The sequence below is a fragment of the Aulonocara stuartgranti genome, assembly GCF_965226115.1.
Source record: "Aulonocara stuartgranti genome assembly, chromosome: 6".
Taxonomy (NCBI): domain Eukaryota; kingdom Metazoa; phylum Chordata; class Actinopteri; order Cichliformes; family Cichlidae; genus Aulonocara; species Aulonocara stuartgranti.
The window spans coordinates 2,671,650-2,692,222 of NC_138944.1; the positions used below are offsets into that span (position 1 = coordinate 2,671,650).

The following is a 20,573-nucleotide window of genomic DNA, read 5'->3' on the forward strand; positions in this document are numbered from 1 at the left end:
ATATACTGACGGGGGTCAGGACAAGATATATTATATATATATATATTTTTTTTGTTTTGTTTTACTTAAAATCCTAAAATGATTTGTCACGAGCAGCAACCTCCGCAGCTGAAAAAGGAAGCCAAAGTGAAGAGCCCATGACTGCAGTTCCTCGAATGACCACTTGAGGCTGGCGCTGAAATCGAATCGGTCCCCTAGACTCTGATGTCAAAATACCCGACTCAAAAGCAGAAATATCCTGTCTTCCTTCTCTCCGCCCAACCGGTCGCAGCAGATGGCCCCGCCCCTCCCTGAGCCTGGTTCTGCCAGAGGTTTCTTCCTGTTAAAAGGGAGTTTTTCCTTCCCACTGTCGCCAGTGGGGGTTTTTTTTCTCTGTGTATGTATTATTGTAGGGTCTACCTTACAATATAAAGCGCCTTGAGGTGACTATTGTTGTGATTTGGCGCTGTGTAAATAAAATTGAATTGACATTGGCAGCCTTTGTAAAATAAATGGCAATAAATGCACGACGGCGTAATGGATAAGATAACACATATAGCAGGTGAACACTAAAGAGGCTAACTTTATTCACTGAATAGGATAACCTTTGTGGTGTGGAGGCCTCATGAAGTATTTCGCACGATTATGTGCAGTAATTGTATGTTTAGAGCATGTTGTATCTGTGTCTATATGATGCACGGGTGCAGCTCACTGATCAAATATGACACAATTTCATGGCTCAAAAAAGTCAAGAGATGGCCAGGAGGATTCATAAACCATTGGGTGAAGTCGGTGATGTCACCGTGGCTCCTGCGATCCTCTAAAAGTCGTCTGTGCATAAGAACCACTAAAACTAGCAAAAACACAGCAGTGACACACAGTTATTATCAGTTTAATACACTGGTATGAGAACAGTTGCATACTGGGCAGGTGTTGCGCTGAGTTTATCTGAGCTAATTTTTGGAGATTTTTGCCACATGATGTATCTAGAAAAGTGCTATGGAGTGAAATCTATGGGGCAGAAATAAAAAGGTGGTGTAGTTCAGCAGCTGGGTGATAATTATCTGTGGTTTTGTCCATTTGAGAGACACTTTGTGATCGATGTTTGATTTGTTTCCACCATAAAAATATTGACTAATGCAACTTTAGGTTGCCTGTGAAAGACAAATGGAAGCGGTTACATGCGCACCTGACCTGAAGTAGGCTATCACTGCATGCAAATTACCACCAAACTGAATATACTTTGAATACCAAACTTTCTAAATGTAATGCTTTTTGCAAGGCTGCTGAATTATTTGTAAGCACCCATGACCCGAAGAAACCTCGCTACCTCCACCGACAACCCCATCCGAGCTTTCTTCTGTTTATGTAAGAGCCTTTGTCTGTGGGACCTTTCCAGTGTAATGCATAATGCATACCAAGCAGTCTCACTTGATCTCTGCTTTCCAGACAGGCGAGTAACCTTCTGCATTGAGAACATCTGACTCTGATACAAATTGAGCAGATTATCATGACCCAAAGGTAAACTATAGCGAGCGGGAGGAAATCTTACTTTCCTCACACAGATCTTTTCATTTCCATGAATCTCTGTCTCAGGGCTCCAATTCTCAGTCAAATGAGATTCTTTATAAATGACATTTCACTATCATTAATCTGTTTTTCCTCATTTATGGGATCAGCATATATACTGCTGCATTACTCTGCAGAGCAAAACTAAACAAAATTCTCCATTTTCTCCCTGCAGCAGCCTTTTCCCTCTGTAGAGGCTTCATCTATCTTATCTGCCTCATTTGCCAAATTAATTGTGATATGAGTAATTTCTGTAGTCCTTCATCTTCGCCTTTATACTTCTTAGCTGTTTAAATTTAGACTATGCTTTGACTAATTACTTTTTCCCACTGTATACCAGGGTCAGTAAATCTATTATACATTCTAATAAGCGGAGCTTGCGCTACACTTTAAAGATGCCAACCTTGAATGAAGATTTATCACCGGCTGGTAGGGCAGAGGAACTTTCCAGGCAATCAACCAGGTGTGAGCGGGGAAGGAAGAGGAAAATCAAATTGATTCTCTTCCCAGCTTCCTTCTCTGCACATGCCCGTTGAGTGCTTCCCACAGAGAGCGCGGCCAACATTATCAGTCATTATCTAATACGTGAAGCTGAGGGCTATTTGAGCTCATGTTGATATGCTGGTGATTTAGTGACTGATGGACCACAAAAATTTTCCTTGTGTGACCTTTTAGGCTCTTACGAGATGCTGCCACCCTCTAGTGCTCCCCCCTGCACCCCACAGGATGTGACTTAAGTAAGTCTAAAAGTCATTCCCCCCGATAACCTGTTAATACTTGTCAGGCTTTTTGATGAATCTATTGCAAAGATATTCCTCGGGCGTATTCCAAAATTAGACTTTTGGAGAAGAAAAAACTGGACATGCTTGAGTAGGTTAATACTGACATCTGCTGGAGGAAAGAGCAATTACAGGAGAAGCTGCTGCTGCTAGGAGAAGAAAAATTCCCCTATGAGTCATAAAGCAGAAACGGGGAACAATGCTTCAAACTTGGTATAGTTCGAGTGAGGATAACAAGGTGAAACCATCCACCTACACTGTGGAGATGGGGAAAAGCAGCGAGTCTGGAGGACATGCATCAGGTCAGAAAGCAGGTGTTGTTGCCTCACCTGATCTAAATGAGCTGAGCTCTTCTCTGGTTTCCCCTCAGTTATCTGTTTGTCAGGCAGGAGGAAAAACTCTGCTGCTGTGGGTAAACCTGGGAGGACAGTGACCAGGAGCTGATCCTCTCTCACGCCTGTAGCCTAGAGGAGGACAGTAGAGTGGACAGGGTCAGACTGAACTGCAGCAGTCAGCTCACAGAGATGAAACCTTAACAATAAGTACAAAAAAGCTCTGACAGTCAACGTTCGCCCACATATTTTTGGTCCTTCGTCGACCAGAATTTAGCTGGATTCAGGCTGCAACCATTTATCATTCGAGCTTAAACATTTATTGCAGTCTGAGGTTTTAGAAATGTTCTCACTTACTCACATGAGAAGATCAGTAAGATCAGTGTTACGTCTCCAGCAAGAACAGAATGGGAAAACAACAAAGGAAGGAGGACTAAAGGAAACTAAGTTTCCAAAACATCAAACTATTCCAAAACATGAACACAAATGTCCCTCAAGGTAACAAATTCCATCCATCCATCCATTTTCTTCCACTTATCAAATTCAGGGTCACAGGAGGAAACAAACTGATTTTAAAAAGTGATTATGCCATTTTTAATCATAATTTTAAATGTGTCACACAGTACATTTGATTAGAGGATGTCTGCTACTCCTGAACCCGACTGGAGTCCAAGCTGCATTTAACTTCAGTCCTGCTTTGAACAGTGCTGCGTCAGCCGCCATCTGCTGGATTAAATGTGCATTGCAGTCCAAAACTTGGCTTTGAATATCATTTTCAAAGTGCTGTTTCTGAGTGATGAGCAGCTTTGCAGAAAAAAGTTTACAAAAAATTAAAGCATAAAATTACAATTCCACGATTACATGGTGAAATTTTAATTTCCTGTATCAAAGTAATTGCAATTGATTAATTATAGAAACTTGCTTTATTAGTTTTTTTTAAATAAAAACAGGGCTAAAATAAATGAATCACAGATGATTTAATAAGGTCTCCTTTAAATGTCCTTACTGTTACTGTGTTCATTCAAAGGTACTGGACGCGTGTCCGTGATTGTATTCCATCCTGCAGTAAACTCACCGCAGTGGGAAACAGACAGTTTTGATGCCATATTTGAAAATACTTTGTTTAAAAAATTAAGCAGTTTGTGTTTTTTTGCTGTCATGATGATGGCTGGATTGCAAGGCAAGAGTAAAGGATATTGTTATTGACGTGTTCTAGTGAACGTTATTTTTATTGAAAAGCACATATTAAGCATACTTGTTATTAATCTCTGTCTCTCTTCCACTGCTTGTCTTTATCCTGTCTTCCTTCTCTCACCCCAACCAATCACAGCAGATGGCCCCGCCCCTCCCTGAGCCTGGTTCTGTCAGAGGTTTCTTCCTGTTCAAAGGGAGTTTTTCCTTCCCACTGTCGCCAAAGTGCTTGCTGATAGGGGGTCATATGATTGTTGGGTTTTTCTCTGCATGTATTATTGTAGGGTCTACCTTACAATATAAAGCGCCTTGAGGCGGCTGTTGTTGTGATTTGGCGCTGTATAAATAAGATTGAATTGAATTATAATACGATAGAGCAAAAATATTATTTTTTCTAAATAGATAGTATTTTTTTGTCAAAATATCAGTTTTTTTCATGTGACAGTCTTGAAAGATGCAAACAGCGTGGCCCGGCGTTAAGAGAATATAACCCCGCCGCAGATTTTACATTTTAGGCTTTTCTTTTTCTTTTTTCTTTTTCGGCTGGCTCGTACAGAATCTTGTATGTAATTTGGAAAGAGGGATGTCAGGGTTCACCTTTGAGATAAGTTTTTCATCTCGAGCATGAATGAAATCTTAAAGGTCAGGTGTGGTTTTCAACCAATGGCAGCCCTTCACTTGGAGCTCACTTTCAGATCGCCGCTTAAAGAAAATCAAACTGATGAGCTGGGATGGGAGGACTGGTGTAATAAAAAAAACATGAATTTCTGGATGCCTTATTGATTCCAGTTGAGGCTGCCAGCTTTCCCTTGTTGGGTTTTCCTCCCGACGCGCTGGGTTTTAACCAGTGCGTCGTGTTTTTGTCTGAAAGTTGTTGTTGTTTTTTCGGCATGCGTTCTGGCCTCCGGGCTGTGGATGTCATGGAAAAAAAAGATGTCAATAGCGAACTGACGTGTTCAGTGAAGACTGAAGACAGGCTGTATATTTTTAGCATCCGTTTTGATTTGCAAGATCAAAAAGTGTGAAAATATGATGGAAAGCTCAGATTGCTTCCTCCTCTGCTTCAGAAAACGTATTGACACTCTGAGGATGCTGGAAGAAATAACGGCAAGTTAATGAGGCAAACTCTGTACCTAACATGTCATGTGTGGGTTTGAATCATGTCGTCCATTTGACGGATTGCAAAGCACTCGTCTCCAAGCGCTCCTTCAGGTCAGCGCAGAACACGCATTAGACCCGCACTGACGTTTATTCTTCTGTACACAACCTCGTTACTGTACGGCCCTGAACTCTGAGGGTCCGCGAGCAGCAGCAATCAGCCAGCTCTTGAACTATCTTTTTCCCCTCTTCTCCCTCTTGCCTTGTCATTTATCATCATAAAAGTCAGATTCATGTCTCCAAGCCTCGGGGAGGTCACGCAGCACTCAGAGGTCCAGCTGAGCGCTGACAGTATTTACCAAAGGAAGGCGACAGTTGCCACAAAAGAGCCAGAGAGAACTTTACCTGGATCAGAGAGTTCTTAATGACTCGGCTCACATCCAGTCTCCATTCTGCAATATCGGGGTTGTGCTCATCCAGGTTTGATGAAAAGGCGAGCAGATGAGATCGGAAATATTCTGCAGGAAGAAAAGTAAATGTGTGAGGGGAGCTTATGCCTTTCATCTGTCATTAAATGCAAAGCTCGGTTTTAAGATTCAGATCATGTACGTGTGCTTTTTTTTCTTTTTGCTAAATTCTGGGTTTATTTTCAGGTTCGGCCTCCATTCAGATCTTACAAGGGGAGAAAAAGCTGCAGTATGAGAACATAGATGATAGAGCGCTGTCCTTCTGTACCAGCTTAGTCATTTTTTTAGCTGCTGATGTTCTTAATAAACTATTCATCATGCTTTGTGTTGTAGTTGTTAAGAAAAAGGATTGATAAATACAGTTAGCATGCACCGGATGTTAATGAATCATGTGTAGTAACTTTGAAAAATGAATCTTGGGAGTTCAAAGGTAATGTATGCATCAATTTTCTGCCAATCAATCAAAGTCCAGTATCAGTGGCAGCAGCTCAGGAGGTTATTCTAGACATCAGTTTCTAAGCCACATTTTCAGGTTCCTCCTAGCAGGTCCTGAGGCACTCCAATGTAAGATGAGCCATGCAATCTCTCCTAAGACACTCCTGGGCCTCTCCTCCAAATTGGGTGAAAACCTCCAAGAGGATGTAGCCAGAAGGCATCCTGATTAGAAACCTCAGGTAGCTTCAGTGTGAAGGAGCAGCAGCTCTGCTCTAAACTCCTCCAAGCTCGTATCACTTATATTGTAACACAGTTCGTAATGATTTGTAGTGTTTACTGAGCCAATAAAAGCATCTTTTCAATTAAAGCTTAAATGGTGAATAACTGGGAAAAAGAACGGGAAGTTGTCTCAGAGACATTCATCATCAGTTATGCATCATGTTGAGTTAGAGGAAACAAAAGAGAAATTTAAAGGCGAATATGAACATGTGGACGTTCATGTTTGGACTCGAGATTTTAAAGCTTTGATGTTAACATTTTGGACGACATCATTATTGCGTTTTGGAGCCACAGACGGCCCTATTTGAACAAAAGGAATGCTACAGCTGTCATTTATATACAATTTCTGTTATAGCTTAGCAAAGGAAAAGTTTTAGCATATGGTTAAAAATGACCTCTAAGTCTGGACAATGGCAGATTATTTTTAAAACATTAAGTAGAAGAATGACATCTAAGAAGTATAACATCAAAGGGAAGCAGCATTATTATTCCACTGTGGAGACCAAACTTATCAGCCTGTTTGCAGAGCAACAGATTCCCAGTGGACACTGAGTGAGAAATTCGGCTCACCGTGTACAGCGATGGTTTTTCTGTCCTGCAGAATAGTATTCCCTGCAGACACCTGCACAGTGACTGTATTGATGCCTTCCCGGGAGAATGTGTACGCCACACTTCCCTCTAGGGTGATTACTGGCTGCTGGGGGAGCGAGAGAGAGAGGGAGAAGGAAGAAGGGGAGAGGGAGATGGGGAGTCAGATTGTACGTGCTCCCATGAGAGACCCTTATCAACGGCTGGTTAACATCTCACACTGCTGTTATTTACACTACAGAGGTGTCAGGCTGTTGGCCGACTGACAAAAACACACACAGACACACACGCACGATGACACACAGCGTTGCTAAAGTCTGTGCTGTGCTGCATGCAGCACAGAGGCCTACAGGGAGTTTCCTGTGTGACACCAGCAGCTCCTTACTGTCATTACTCACGTCTCCATTTGTTCTTCAGATAGCTTTAAGATGCTAATGCTGCCACTGTTTATTACCAAGTGACAGAACTGCTCGTCCTCGTGGAAAGGCCCCTGTTAGTGCTGAGCAAACACATTTACCCAGCTACAATTACACAGACAGAGAGGAGTGGAGCATTTCTACAGCTATAGCAGTGCATCCTCAGACCACAATGCTTGAATTGTTTCTTTTTACTCTCTTGTAATATAAATTTTTTGATGTGTCATGTTAAATGTTACGGTTCTCTAACATCTAGTGTATTGATTACATTAGTTGCTAATCCTGTTGATGCTAGTAAAGCCGGGGTCAGCGTGTTTGCACTCTGACAGTTGCTATATTTGGAGGAACAACACTCTACTTTTTCAGGAAGTTCTAATAGAATCCTAACAGCTACTTTTCCAACAGCATAAGGAGTATATCTCTTAGACGGAGTGAAAATTTAAAACTGATTTCTCTGACAAATTCATGCTTTATTTAAGCAAACTTTTCCTCCCAACACCAGTTTTAAATTTTCAGGGTGATTTTCAAGTTTAGGGTGCTATTGCATCTCATCTTCATACCACAGTGGGGGAAAATGACTCCAGGAATCACCTGCAGCCTTTGAGCAGATACACCAACTTTATTTATCTATTGAAGAACTTTGCTGTGTTTGTCCACTTTGTGGTTGCGGTAGCATGAGATGCTGTTTAGCCTTTTACATGTAAAACCTTTGAATAATGGCTAACTGTTAGGAAGTCAAAGCAGCACTGCTGTGTGTAGTATGGTGAGAAGTGTCAGTGTCTGACAGCCAAAGTTCTTGTTTGATGATGACGAACATCACTGCTGACATCACTGCTGACATCACTTACTAGCAACCAGCTGACCAATGGTGAGTTGCAAAGCTAACCCTAAGCAACTATAGCAAGCTAACTTGGTGCATTAACATCATAGACCTGATTTTCTTCTTGTATCAGGAGTTGTAGCTGTGGAGTCAACGTTAACCTTGTGGTCTTATTTACATTTAGTTGGCTAACCTCCCACTCATGAATCATGAGGGATCCCCCGTGCTAAGAGCTAAGCTAGCTCTTTACATCTCCACAATACGTGACAACTTAAGCACTTTGAAAGCAACTTGATCAGACAGTGATACACATGGCAGCACTATCCTAATAGGTCACATCACCATCACCAGTAGCATTTATAATTTTTATTTTACCTGCACCATGGCAGTGAGAACGTGCGAGGATTATATATTTTACTTTTTAAAAAAAAGTTTTATATCTTCTGCCAAGACCAATGCCCTTTTTTGACAAAAAGTTTATCCATGCTCAGTTGTTGGACTGGTACTTTTGGCATAATCACGCAAATACTCTGTTAAATGTAAACATAATGGTCACTCAATCCACCAGCAAGGTGGAAGCTGATTAATTTTATTTTGTAAACTGCTTCTGAATTGCAGTGTTTCCAGAAGTCTTTGTTCCATTTTTAAACTGTCACGTTTCGCTATTCTGAACAAAATCCATGCAGATCTTTTGTCTTCAAAGGCCGATATCTCCAAAGCTGTGTCCCCCAAGCTGAAACTATCCGCATGGCTAGATGCCGCAAAGGGATTAACAGAAAAATATGTCTTTTCTGACCCTCTAACTCTGTGTGATTGATCGGCTCTGCCTGACTGCAGCAGGCCCTAGAATTGGAGGATTTTTACACTAACACTAAGATGCTTTCACTTCACTGGTTATCAGTAATTAAGGTACTATGTGAACAGGTCAGCACGTTCCACCATTTTTATTGACGCTGATTAACAAGGCTACACATTTTCCAACCTGCATGCACAAAAATAGCTCCACAAAATAATGATTCTCACATTTTGGACCAGAAGAGTCAGCAACCTACTTAATTGCAAATGGGCAAAAGAAGAAGAGAAGTACTGAGAGAAGTGGTGAATTTCTTGAGTGCGCTGTACCTCTGTGTTATTTCCGATCCACCAGATGTAGGTGACCGTTCCCACTTGGCCGGGCCACAGAACAGCAGTCAGGTTCACTTCCTTATTCCTCACAGCCACAAATGGAGCTGAGAGATGGATATACTCCAGCTGACCTACTCAGGCACACATATACATCACAGTGTGAACTCGACGCTCTGCGCCACAGTATGTGAAAAGAGGATAAAAATAAATGAAATAACTTTGTTGGTTCAAATGAGGGGAAAAAAGAGGGAGGAGATGGGGTTTATAGGTGGGTAAGGAGGGTGAGTTTGTTCAAGATTCGCTCTTGCTCTGGGACTGCCGGCTGCCATCTGTGTACTATTTTTCATCCGTGGCACTCTGGAGCCTGCGGTGGCTCTATTTGTACGGTTGACAGGATTGACAGACTGGTAGGGGCAACATTGCTCCCTGATCAATAAGTCAGCTCCGTTACATCTGTCACCCCTGAATACACGGGGGGTGGTCAGCCCTGTTACGTATGAGGTTGCCGTGGCTTCTGCGGGCTGAGTGGCTGCAAAGCATAAGCTGAACTGAGTAGAAGAGAAATGGGATTTATTCTGTCTCACTTGTTTGTTTGGCTAAGGGAGGGGAACATGTTCTGTGAAGAGATAAAGGATAGAATGTCGTACAAGCAGGAAACAGCAATTCCATAGACTCTGATAAAAAGTGGAAAGAGCTGAAACGAAGAGCACAAAAACATCTTTCACAAAACTCGGTATCTCACATGTGACATGCAGGTAGAGCATGGCGGTCTCTGAGCCCAAGCTGTTCTCCCCGGTAGCGGTCACTCGGTAGATTCCCACAGCTTTGTAGATGTGTTTGATCCCCTCCTCGATGGAGCTCACGTTGGAATATGTAAGAGCGTGGCCATCTCCAAAGTCCAGAGTGATGCTCGTCCTCGCCCCGTCACCCTGAACAGGACAAACACTTCCAGGAAATCTGCAGGTATGGCCTTTTATGAAATATTCATTCTGGTTTGAGCTGGCTTTTATTACATTTGACCAACACAGAGCACAGTTTTCCTTCTAGGCACAATAATGTAGGTAATGTTTATCACACTCCCTGCTAAGGGCTGCGATTGTCAGCGTGGTCACTCAGCTCAGTCTCATTTCCAAGGCGTGTAATACTTTTGTCAGACACTGACTTTACTCCAAAGTTAACAGTGTCAATAGTGACATGGATCTCAGTCCTAGCTCATCATGTACGGATGCTTGTAAAAGACACTGTGACTCACAGTTTGCACACTGTCAACTTTTTCCAACAGGAGCACAGGTCACGATCTGCTGCCTTTACATGCAGACGCTGTCACCCTCTCAGAGGACAAAGGATAATTTCCAGATATAAGAGTTTCACTGCAGCAGATAGTAGTTACTATCTGTATTACTAATTATTAATTACTTTGCTTTACGATCTGCATTTAAAAACAAAGACAATCCGCACAGCTGACTCTATAATCACAAGGAAGTCCCACCTAAAAGAAACTGTGCTACTGCATTCAGGACTCCTCAGGCTGGCAGTCCCTGTCTGAGTATCTTCTTTGTTTTCAATGATGATGAGAAGTAACTTGAACCCTAAAGCCTAACACTACTAGTACGATAACACCTCTTAGGATCACTAATTGTGTTGATGTGTAACTATGTCAAAGTATGTGAGTACTTTTGGTCATAAAAAGCAAAAAAAAGGTGTAGAAAGGGAATTTTTCTCCCTTTACACATGTACGTTTAGTTTAGAGTGTGAACACAGGAAAATATGAGAGGATACAGCACAGTCACAGCTGAGGATGCTGGTGTTGCTATAGAAACAACCCAGATAGCCATTTCCAATCTAACTGTACATTTGAAACAATTCACTAATATTTGCTAACAGTTCTGACTTTGCCCTTATTTACACTGTAAATATAATGACACTGACTCTGTGTGACTTCATGGGAAACATTGGATACAGCTCACCTCCTCCAGAAAAACAAGAAAGGTGACATTGGTGCCTAACACGGCTGTCAGCGAACCCTCACTGGTAACCAGGTGGAGACCTTTGGGTGCTTGGATAGGACACTGCTGCCTCCTGGCTGTGTACTCTGCGCTCACACCAGCTGTACAGTTATTGGAGACCACTTTTCTGTAGCTGAAGGTGGAAAAGCAAATGAAACTGATTAGATGTGCCATCAGACAAACACAAACTTCATATAAGGTTCGTATAAACTTCTCTTCGTATAAACTAACCATATTTATGTTTAAAATAACAGCAGAGCCTAATCTGTCTGCACTTCCCTCATTTAGATTCACAAGAAAACTTAACAGAAAAAAGGAAAAAAAACTTTTCAATTTGAAGTGCCAGCAGTGCTGTTTGTGTAGTGAGGGGCGTAGACGCTAACACAAACAATGTGCCCTTTGACAGAAACTCTAAAATGTGGTGGGAATGTCAATGTTCCTGCAACAAAGAGCCGTGCTGAGGCTCCTTCAGAAATTTTAAAAAGCACTTACCCTGATTAATGTTCTGGTGACAATGAATGTGCCATTTTTGCCACAGAGATATTGTGTTGCATGTTTTCTTTAATCATGTTGGTTGTTATACATATTCAGAGTACAGCATTTGATATTTTACAATCCTTACTACATGTCAGAAAATTATATGTTTTCTTTATCCAAGTATCTTTAAACAGAAAGGGAGGGTTTATGACAGTCCCTCTGGACGTGAATTATGTAAGAAAGCTTAGAGTTAGCTTTTGCTACCTTGCTGATCTTTAATTTATTAAAAAACAAATAAGCAAAAAGAAAAACACATCAGCTGATCTCAGTGCCAGCCTCAGCAGGTTACACACTGCTCACCAATTTCTCATCCTGTAGGGAGCGCTGTTGAAACTGTTGCACAACTGCAAGCCACTCTGCAACCCACCTGTTTCATGCTGCGTCTGACTAATTAATATCATGTTGACTGTCACTAACAGTGCTGCTGACGTGCCTCCCTTAGGCTTTCAACATATATATGTAACTGAAGGCTCCCAATGATCCCCAGCAGCGACCTTCCCATCCAACTACCAGCCAATAACCTGCCTCAGTACCACATGGAAGCTCCTGTCAGGCATCATAGCAGCTAAGATGAACAGGCACGTGGCTCAATACATGAACCACGAGTGCGACACAGAAAGGAATTGGCAGGAATACCAGAGAAGCTCAACACCAGCTACTGACAGACAGAGCAGTTGCTCGAAATTGAAAGACCAGACTGACCAACCTGTGCACTGCCTGGATTGACTACAAGAAGGCCTATGACTCGATCCCCCACACATGAATCCTCGAGTACCTAGAACTGTACAAGATCAACAGGACCCTAAGAGCCTTCATCAGGAACTCAGCCCTTGGTATTTCTTGCCACATGCCCACTGAGAGAAGGACTCAAGAAGATGTGGAGGGTGAAGGTAACACTGGTCCCAGAGGTAATCGGAGCACTCGGTGCAGTGACCCCCAAGCTAAGCGAGCAGCTCCAGCAGATCCCGGGAACAACACCCAAGATATCTGTCCAGAAGAGTGCAGTCCTAGGAACAGCTGAGATACTGTGCAGGACCCTCAAGCTCAAGGATAAAACACCATCCAAAGAAGCTATATATAATAGTAATAATCTTATTTTCATAAAAGTTAATCCATTCGAATAGAATAGAAAAAAGTAGCCCTTTATTGTCATTGTACACCTACAATCTTTTTTTTTTTGCAACTCAAATCTTTATCAATTTTTTAAAAAAAGTGCCTTGTTTTACAAAGAATTAAATATTTACATTTACATGTGTTCAGAAATGAAAGTCGGTTTCTTTTTGGATGAGAGACCAACTTACACCCTCCTGACCCTCCACAACTGTGCTGGAGTGTACAACCTACCATCCATCCATTAATTCACCTTCTTAACCACTTATCTAGCTGGAGCAACAGGAGGTGATAGATTATCCTAGCTGACACTGGGCAAGAGGGGAGGTACACAGACAACAATTACTATTCATCCACACCTCTGACCAATTTGGAATCATCAATTAAACTAAAACACTAGTTTCTGTTAGGAACTGGGAAAAAATTCAATCTCCACACCTCTAAACCACCCGTGTGCCATTCTAAAGAGATCACACACAAAAACAGCATCAGGATGCACCGTCTGGTGTCTGGAGTGCAAGACATAAACAACCAAGTCGGATGGATACAGCACCGCAGCTCACTGCTGCACAAACACGGCTTCATGGCCATGCGATCAGGACAACACAAATGTTTCGTCTTGTTACAATCACATTTATTTCTGATTGCAGGGATGTGATCTAATTATTTTTCCTGATATTTTCTCTATCTTAAAAGGTTCTGTCAAAAAATAAATAAATAAATAAATATTGAGAAAAAGAAAATTATGTCTGGTGAAAACGACACCAGATAATGCTAACATGTCACCAGGCTGCCAAAGTTATATACAGAAGGGCAGTTCCCTGAATAGTTTCCTGTAGACTTTGAATACTTTTTGCTTTAAAATTATTTTCTCGCTGCAAAAAAAAAAAAAAAGATACATATAGTAATCTTAAAGTCTAGTAATGAACCTAAATGGTAGATTTCTGCAGCTGAGATCGCAGAGTGACAACTTTTAGTCAAAGAAATAATCATTAATCCGTTATGACCTTATAGTAATTATAGTAATCCACTCTTTCCAAAGCAGACTTTTAGCAGAAGCAGTTCTTATTCTGGGCGTCAAATACGCTAAAGCTAGCATAATTCAAGTTTTCAAATTTGTATAAAGCCTTCTTCACATTTCTGAATTCACAGCATGACAAACTGCCCCAGCTGTCACAGCGAGAGAGGAGTTATTGCAGGGCTAACTCAGAGAAACGGCTTTCATTCATGCTCCCAATCACACTTTCAGGCACTTTAGAAGCACAAATGAAACTAAAGCATAGGTTGTTGGGCTGTGGGATGAAAATCACACGTTAGCACAGGAAGAATATGCAAGCATCGTACATCTGATCCCCAACAATCCTACGTGTGTTCTGGGTAAGATGGTGAACATCTATCGCCATCAGTTTTATTCACAATACCTCTGCTTACGTTTTCCTAAGTGAACAAAATGGACTAGTCCCATTATTGTTAACATTTAAGACATTTTTTAAATGCATTTCTCCTGAGGACCATTTAGCTCTGAGCTTTAATCCACACTGTGATCATCAATGTTAAATCAGACTTTTTTCCTGGGCGCTTGAGTTATTTTTGGAAAAAGCCACGGCACTTCACACACCCTCACACTGGATTTGGCATTGAATTTTTCATTCATCCCTCTTTGAAATTCTTGACACAACTTTCACCCAAAGAAGATCTTTTTATTACCGGTGCTTTATCCTTGTTGGTTCATGATTGTTTTTTAAAAGTGCAGGTTTGATCATTCAGCCCACATTTTCCTCGGCCCGGCCGTGTCGTCCCTGAGAAACTAATTAAAGCACCCTGAGCTATTCGGCTCAAATGCACCATTCATTTTATCCAATCCCTGCGAGTCGCTGCTGAGACTGTGCATGCTGATTCTAGTCAGCTCTCATCCTCACCCGGTGCTGTTAAGGAAAGTCATCCCCGTGGTGCAACTCCTGGACATCGATGATGGATGGAACCAAAAGGCAGGGGTGCACTTGCCGTCCGTCCGTCTCTCAAAGCCGTAGTCACTGCAACGATCCAACAAAACAGACGCCGTCATTAAATCGGGACATGGAGGAGACAGCGTTTGGAAAATTCAATTTGAAAATTAGATAAAGGCTGTTACAAGTGTGACACCTGCTTATAAAATGGCTGATAATACTCACAGGGAAATCAATCAAAAGTTAATAAAATATTCTGAAACCGAAAGAGGCTCCATATTGTAAGATCATTTCAGATTGAAATTCAACATGGAACCTTAATGTCATCTAAGTATCGACTTCAAAGGAGCCGCAGCAGCTGCTTCTTCGGTGCTCTTTAAACACAGCCCACGAGTTGTTTGTGCCATAAATTAAAAGGCAGAGCAGCGCTGTGTCCCCAAAATGATAGGGACAAATTGCCCCAATTAGCGCGACATGCACACAGATGCAAAAGTGTTGTGATTGTTAATGAAAGCTATTAGGCTCAGTGATTTATGGTTTTGATAGAGCTTATTTCAAAAGCAGTCCTCCTCGAGAGACCTGCAGGTATGGGACCAACGTGAGGAAAAAAGAAATACGCAGGAAAACAAACATTAAAACTGCTGATAATTCAAAGAAAATATTTTTTGTCTAATGTAGAAAAACATTCTCTGTGACTGCAGCTGTGATATCAGGAGTCACCAGCACAAAGGCAGGTGTGAAATATCATCTTTTTTTCCACTGAACACTTTGTCCTTTCAAGAGGTGACGATGCCACACAGTTATGGGAATGACTACACACACACACACACATACACACTCACACACACACACACACACAGTTATATGTTTGAGCAGCTAACTGGTTTCCATTTAGCAGCAGCAGCCACCGGGAGAATGTGCCAGAGCTGCTCTGCAATTATAATCTGGAGGATGTTATCCTTCACGGTGATCTCTTATCTTTTAATCCCTCACTTAAACCCAGTTTCCTTAAACCCCGGGACATATTGCAAATGCATCTCTACATCTGATAAGACCAGGGCTCTGTGCCAAATACAAGGAAATACCTCGCGTAACAATTAGCCGCTGCTATGTGTTGTTCTCTGTCCTCCAGGTGATGCCATCATACCCTCGGTGATGATGTATGCGAGTGTCCCACATAACAGAGCCCACGCTTTCCTTTGAGTTACAAGCTACTGAGAAACCAAACGACTCTGATCCAAGTGCCACAAACAGAAGCTTCTTGTGCACGGATGTCAGCAAAGCAAACAAACAGATGGCAGCAGTGGTCCAGAGTGGCAGTTAGAGTGATGTCTGGGAGTCCAGCATGAATGACTTTAACTGCCATAATTATAAATTATGTCAATTTGTTTTCAATATGTTATTTATTTCCTTTATTTATTGTTGTTCCTTTTGGGGTAGGAACTAAGTTTCATTCTGTGTTGTGCACAGGCGCCTTTAAGTGCCGCAAAGTACAGTCTAGAAAGCATGTGCAAAGAAGCTAAACTGTAAGTTGACTAAGTCACAAGAAGGAATAAATAAGCTGTTTTAAAGTAAAAGAAAGCTGTAAAGAAGAAGAAATTGGGAATTATTTTCGTTAAGTTTTTGTTCCTGAAGCGGACTCATTCCCTCAGTTACTTGCAGCCAGCGAGGTATGTTAACTGTGTTTGTGTATCGCGCATTTGTTAACTTGGGTTTAATGTTTATTTGTAATTTTTATGTTTGGTCATTCTGTACTTTTATGTAATGACAGTTTGACGGTGAATTTTATGGTGGTTTGGAGGAGAAGTGTGACGGAAGAATAAATCCATCTGTGAATGAAGAACCGTGGTGTTGTGTATTAACTGGAGGGAATCATACTGACACTACAAACATCCCCGCCCCTCCCTGAGCCTGGTTCTGCTGGAGGTTTCTTCCTGTTAAAAGGGAGATTTTCCTTCCCACTGTCGCCAAAGTGCTTGCTCATAGGGGGTCATGTGATTGTTGGGTTTTCCTGTATCTATTATTGTAGGATCTACCTTACAATATAAAGCGCCTTGAGGCTAGAGCAGGGCGATATGGCCAAAAATATTTATCACGATATATATTTGAAAATTTGAGATAACGATATAACCGACGATATAATTGATGCGAGACAAAATACAACTCCACAACATTACTAGCGCAAAAAGACAACCTTCCATTTATTTTCACTTAAACAAGAAGCTGGTTTTTATGTACATTAAAGCTTTATAAAAATGTAACAGTGCAAATGCAAATTCCTTGCTGAAAGTTTAACCAAAAGGCATTTCCAGTAGAAATGGGCTGACATATCCTGAGCATAACCATGTATAATATCCACTGAACTTAAAAAGAGGTGCTTTGCAACATTAAACTGCAGTGTGCAGTATGTATTTTTCGGACCATAAGGTGCACGGGATTATAAGGCACATTAAGCGAAACAAAGCAGTCAGATAAATCAAACTTTATTAAACTCATTCTTCTTGCTTCCTCCACTTCTGTACCATTGATTCATTAATGTTGAATTCTCTGCAGCTGCTCTATTCCCATGTTGTTGCAGTCTATTAATGACTAACCTCATATTGTGGATGGATTATCTCAGTTGTTCTCCTGACTGAAGTTTGGTCCGTTTACAGCATCCTGCCATGCGATTGCATTTGTCTCTAACCATGAAGAACCTTCACGTTAACTTTTATAAGTGGAAAAGTGTTAGTGTTCGTCCTCCAGCTTCACTGTTTATGTTATGCTAACATAGCTGTGTCGCTAGCGATCACGTAGCACATCATTATATACCAGCTAGCCCAACTTCAGTAACCCTACAAACGTCACTGCTGTTTAGTTTCCTGTCTTCATTTATGTTGGAAGTGATAGCAGAACTGTACGTTTGATTTTTTTCAGAAATCTCTCAGTCAGAACATGCTATATCATGCTTAGGTAACTAGCGAAACTAGCGAGCTAACTTCCGCTAGCTTCCTGCTAACGTCTAACTCCGTTAAATGTAATAACTTTAGTTTTCATGGATGCCTGGAAGTTAAACTTCATAGTTACACCTGGTAAAGCAGCAATGCTGATCGTTTTATTAAAGATGAAAGAATTTAGACAGTTTTTAACTCTAAGTGATGCTGCAGTGTTGTTTGACCTGAAAAATACGGAGTTTAGGACCCAGATTACTCCCAGATTTAAGAGCATCTTAGTCCGACAAATATGACAATAACAACGGCCGCTTGCATGTTCTGCAAAAAAATGTGCTTTGTCGTGTATCTGACGGACAAACACCAAACCAGTTCCACATCACGGAAGTTGCACCATTTTTACAAACCAATTCTGGTTCATCTGTTTCACTCAACAATCGGCCATGTGCGTATGAAAACAAAGGCACTGCGCATGCGCGTTTTACTCCCATTCTATCGCGATATTTCATTTTCCTATCGTTGCCTAACATTATACCGGTATTACCGTGAACGGTATAATATGGCCCAGCCCTACTTGAGGCGACTGTTGTTGTGATTTGGCGCTTTATAAATAAAGCTGAGTTGAACTGAAACACCATACAATGAAAAATGGGACGGGGCTGATGGGTGCACTAATAGTGTGTAATACTATGAGGGGGACACAGTGTCATTCCTGAACTTAAAGCTCTGGCTAGTTTTTACTTCCATCTGTGGAGGGAAGAAGCAATAAGAGAAAAATGAAACACACTCAGTTTTACATTTATCAAACTGTGGCTCTGTCTGCTCTCTTCTCTTTCCCATCACCCCCAACCAATGGAGGGTGAATGGCTGAAATCCAATAACTGTAATAAAGTAGATTATTCTACCATTTGCTGGTAAATTGTATTGCTGGGTCACTCAGTAATTGACCTTGACAGGGGTCATTTATTTCAGATATATTTTAATGTACTTCAAAGGTCCCTGTAATGACAGGCATTACAAACACTTCATGTTACATGTGAACAGCCATCTTTGAACAGAGGGCGGGGCTTACCACACCAACTGTCTGTCATCTAGAATCCTTCCCAGACACCTTAACACCCACTCATATCCTGGGCCATTTGACCTCAGTAAATCACATGATAGGGTGTGGCCAGGTGTCACAGTGGTTCCACCCGAAACCTTGATTTTGACCCACACCTGTTTTCACACCTTGGCTCGTGTGATTAAGCAGAGGATCAATAAGGGGTCCACAACCCTCCTGGGGGACGCTCCCATAGGCCTTAAAATCCTAGAACTGAAGAAGCTTCTCGGATGAAACGTCTTCAAGGAAACTTAAAGAAGTCCAGACGCTTTTCTCTCCGAGCTCCTTAGACCCGCTCTGCCGTACCACCTTACAGAAATTACGGTGGCTTTGTGTTAAGTTTGCCAAGCCCAGGCAACTGTGATGTAAACATTCCTAACAACAAGTATAAGATATTTTGGTGAGGTTTGCGTTTAGCAGCAATATTTAGACAACACATCTGCTGTGGCTGGTTGGGGGTGAGTGAAGGAAGACAGAAAACACAGTATAGAAAAGAGCCAGTGATCAATAAAAACTAATAATTAAATGCAGCGTGGTGTATAAACACAGTGAGTGAAAAGGTGAGCAAGAAAGATGCAATGCATCTTGGGAAGCTTGCAGCAGCCTATGTTAACCCAATATTATATTATTATATATAACCCGATATTGCAGAGTAACTATATGCTTTAGCAAAAAGAAAAGTTTGAAGCCTGATCTTGAAAGTAGAGATAGTGTCTGTCTCCTGAATCCAAACTGGAAGCTGGTTCCACAGAAGAGGGGCCTGAAAACTGAAGGCTCTGCCTCCCATTCTACTTTTAAATACTCTAGGAACAACAAGTGATATTGTACATGAACTATAAGGTCTTTAAGATAAGATGGGGCCTGATTATTCAAGATCTTGTATGTGAGGATTCAATTCTGGATTTAACAGGGAGCCAATGAAGGGAAGCCAATACAGGAGAAATCTGCTCTCTCGTTCTAGTCCCTGTCAGGACTGAAGGCTTTTCAGGGAGTTTCTAGAACAGCCTGATAATAATGAATTACAGTCGTCCAGCCTGGAAGTAATAAATGCATGAACTAGTTTTTCAGAATCTCCAATAAACCTTTAGTATAATTACTGGAAAGTCTTTTGTAAAGAATTCATATTCTTCAATAAGATTAAATGCAATATTTTTTTGCACTACAGGCTAGATGTGGTTACAGGAACATTATGGTTTAGGTTAAAAATACCTCACTGCAACATTAAAATTATATTTAAAGCTACATCTAAAGCACTGGGTACAAAACATCATTACCAAATACACAGTAAATCATATAACATGTAATATTTTTAAAATACTATCAGCATGTTTTATCAGCTATGACAAAATGTAAAATTCATAAATACAATCTAAGAATAGATAAACTAATGAATATGATGAATCCTGGTACTGCTAATGATTATTAACAATAATGAATTATCATTGTGTGTTCACAGTAAAATTCATAACCTGTTAACATCCACCAGATGTCAGTTCGGGTTAGGCTACATTTTGGCCACATGCTCAACAAGCACAGTTTGCTTTGAGGTCTTTTTTTTTTTTTTTTAAGGTTTAACAGGTTTATTTACAGGATTGTTCAAGGTCAAAGGCAATAACAAAGTGGATGGTAAAGTGTTAAGAGTTCCAGCAACTTTGGTTTAATATTGCAGGCTTTCTAGTGCACACACACACACACACACACACACACACACACACACACACACACACCGAAAAGGGCTCACAGGAGTCAGACTTCTTAGCAAAAACAAAAAACCCAGCAAAAACACAGAGAATCCAAACACTCTGACGGTGTCGAGTGTTTACTCCAGCTGTGTTTTTCTTTTTCTTGTTCAAGTCCTGATCTC

General features: G+C 41.2%; 1 protein-coding gene across 1 annotated transcript in view; it reads right to left on the reverse strand.

Annotated features, from left to right (window-relative positions):
• The window catches only part of sorcs1 (sortilin-related VPS10 domain containing receptor 1), a gene marked incomplete at its 5' end in the record, with an annotated part of 195,976 nt that overhangs the window by 6,967 nt on the left and 168,436 nt on the right, over positions 1 to 20,573 (reverse strand). Inside the window, 7 exon segments of the mRNA XM_082537936.1 lie at positions 2,657 to 2,791; positions 5,354 to 5,466; positions 6,700 to 6,826; positions 9,076 to 9,209; positions 9,821 to 10,007; positions 11,046 to 11,217; positions 14,651 to 14,764. Coding sequence (XP_082394062.1) covers positions 2,657 to 2,791; positions 5,354 to 5,466; positions 6,700 to 6,826; positions 9,076 to 9,209; positions 9,821 to 10,007; positions 11,046 to 11,217; positions 14,651 to 14,764 — 982 coding nt within the window.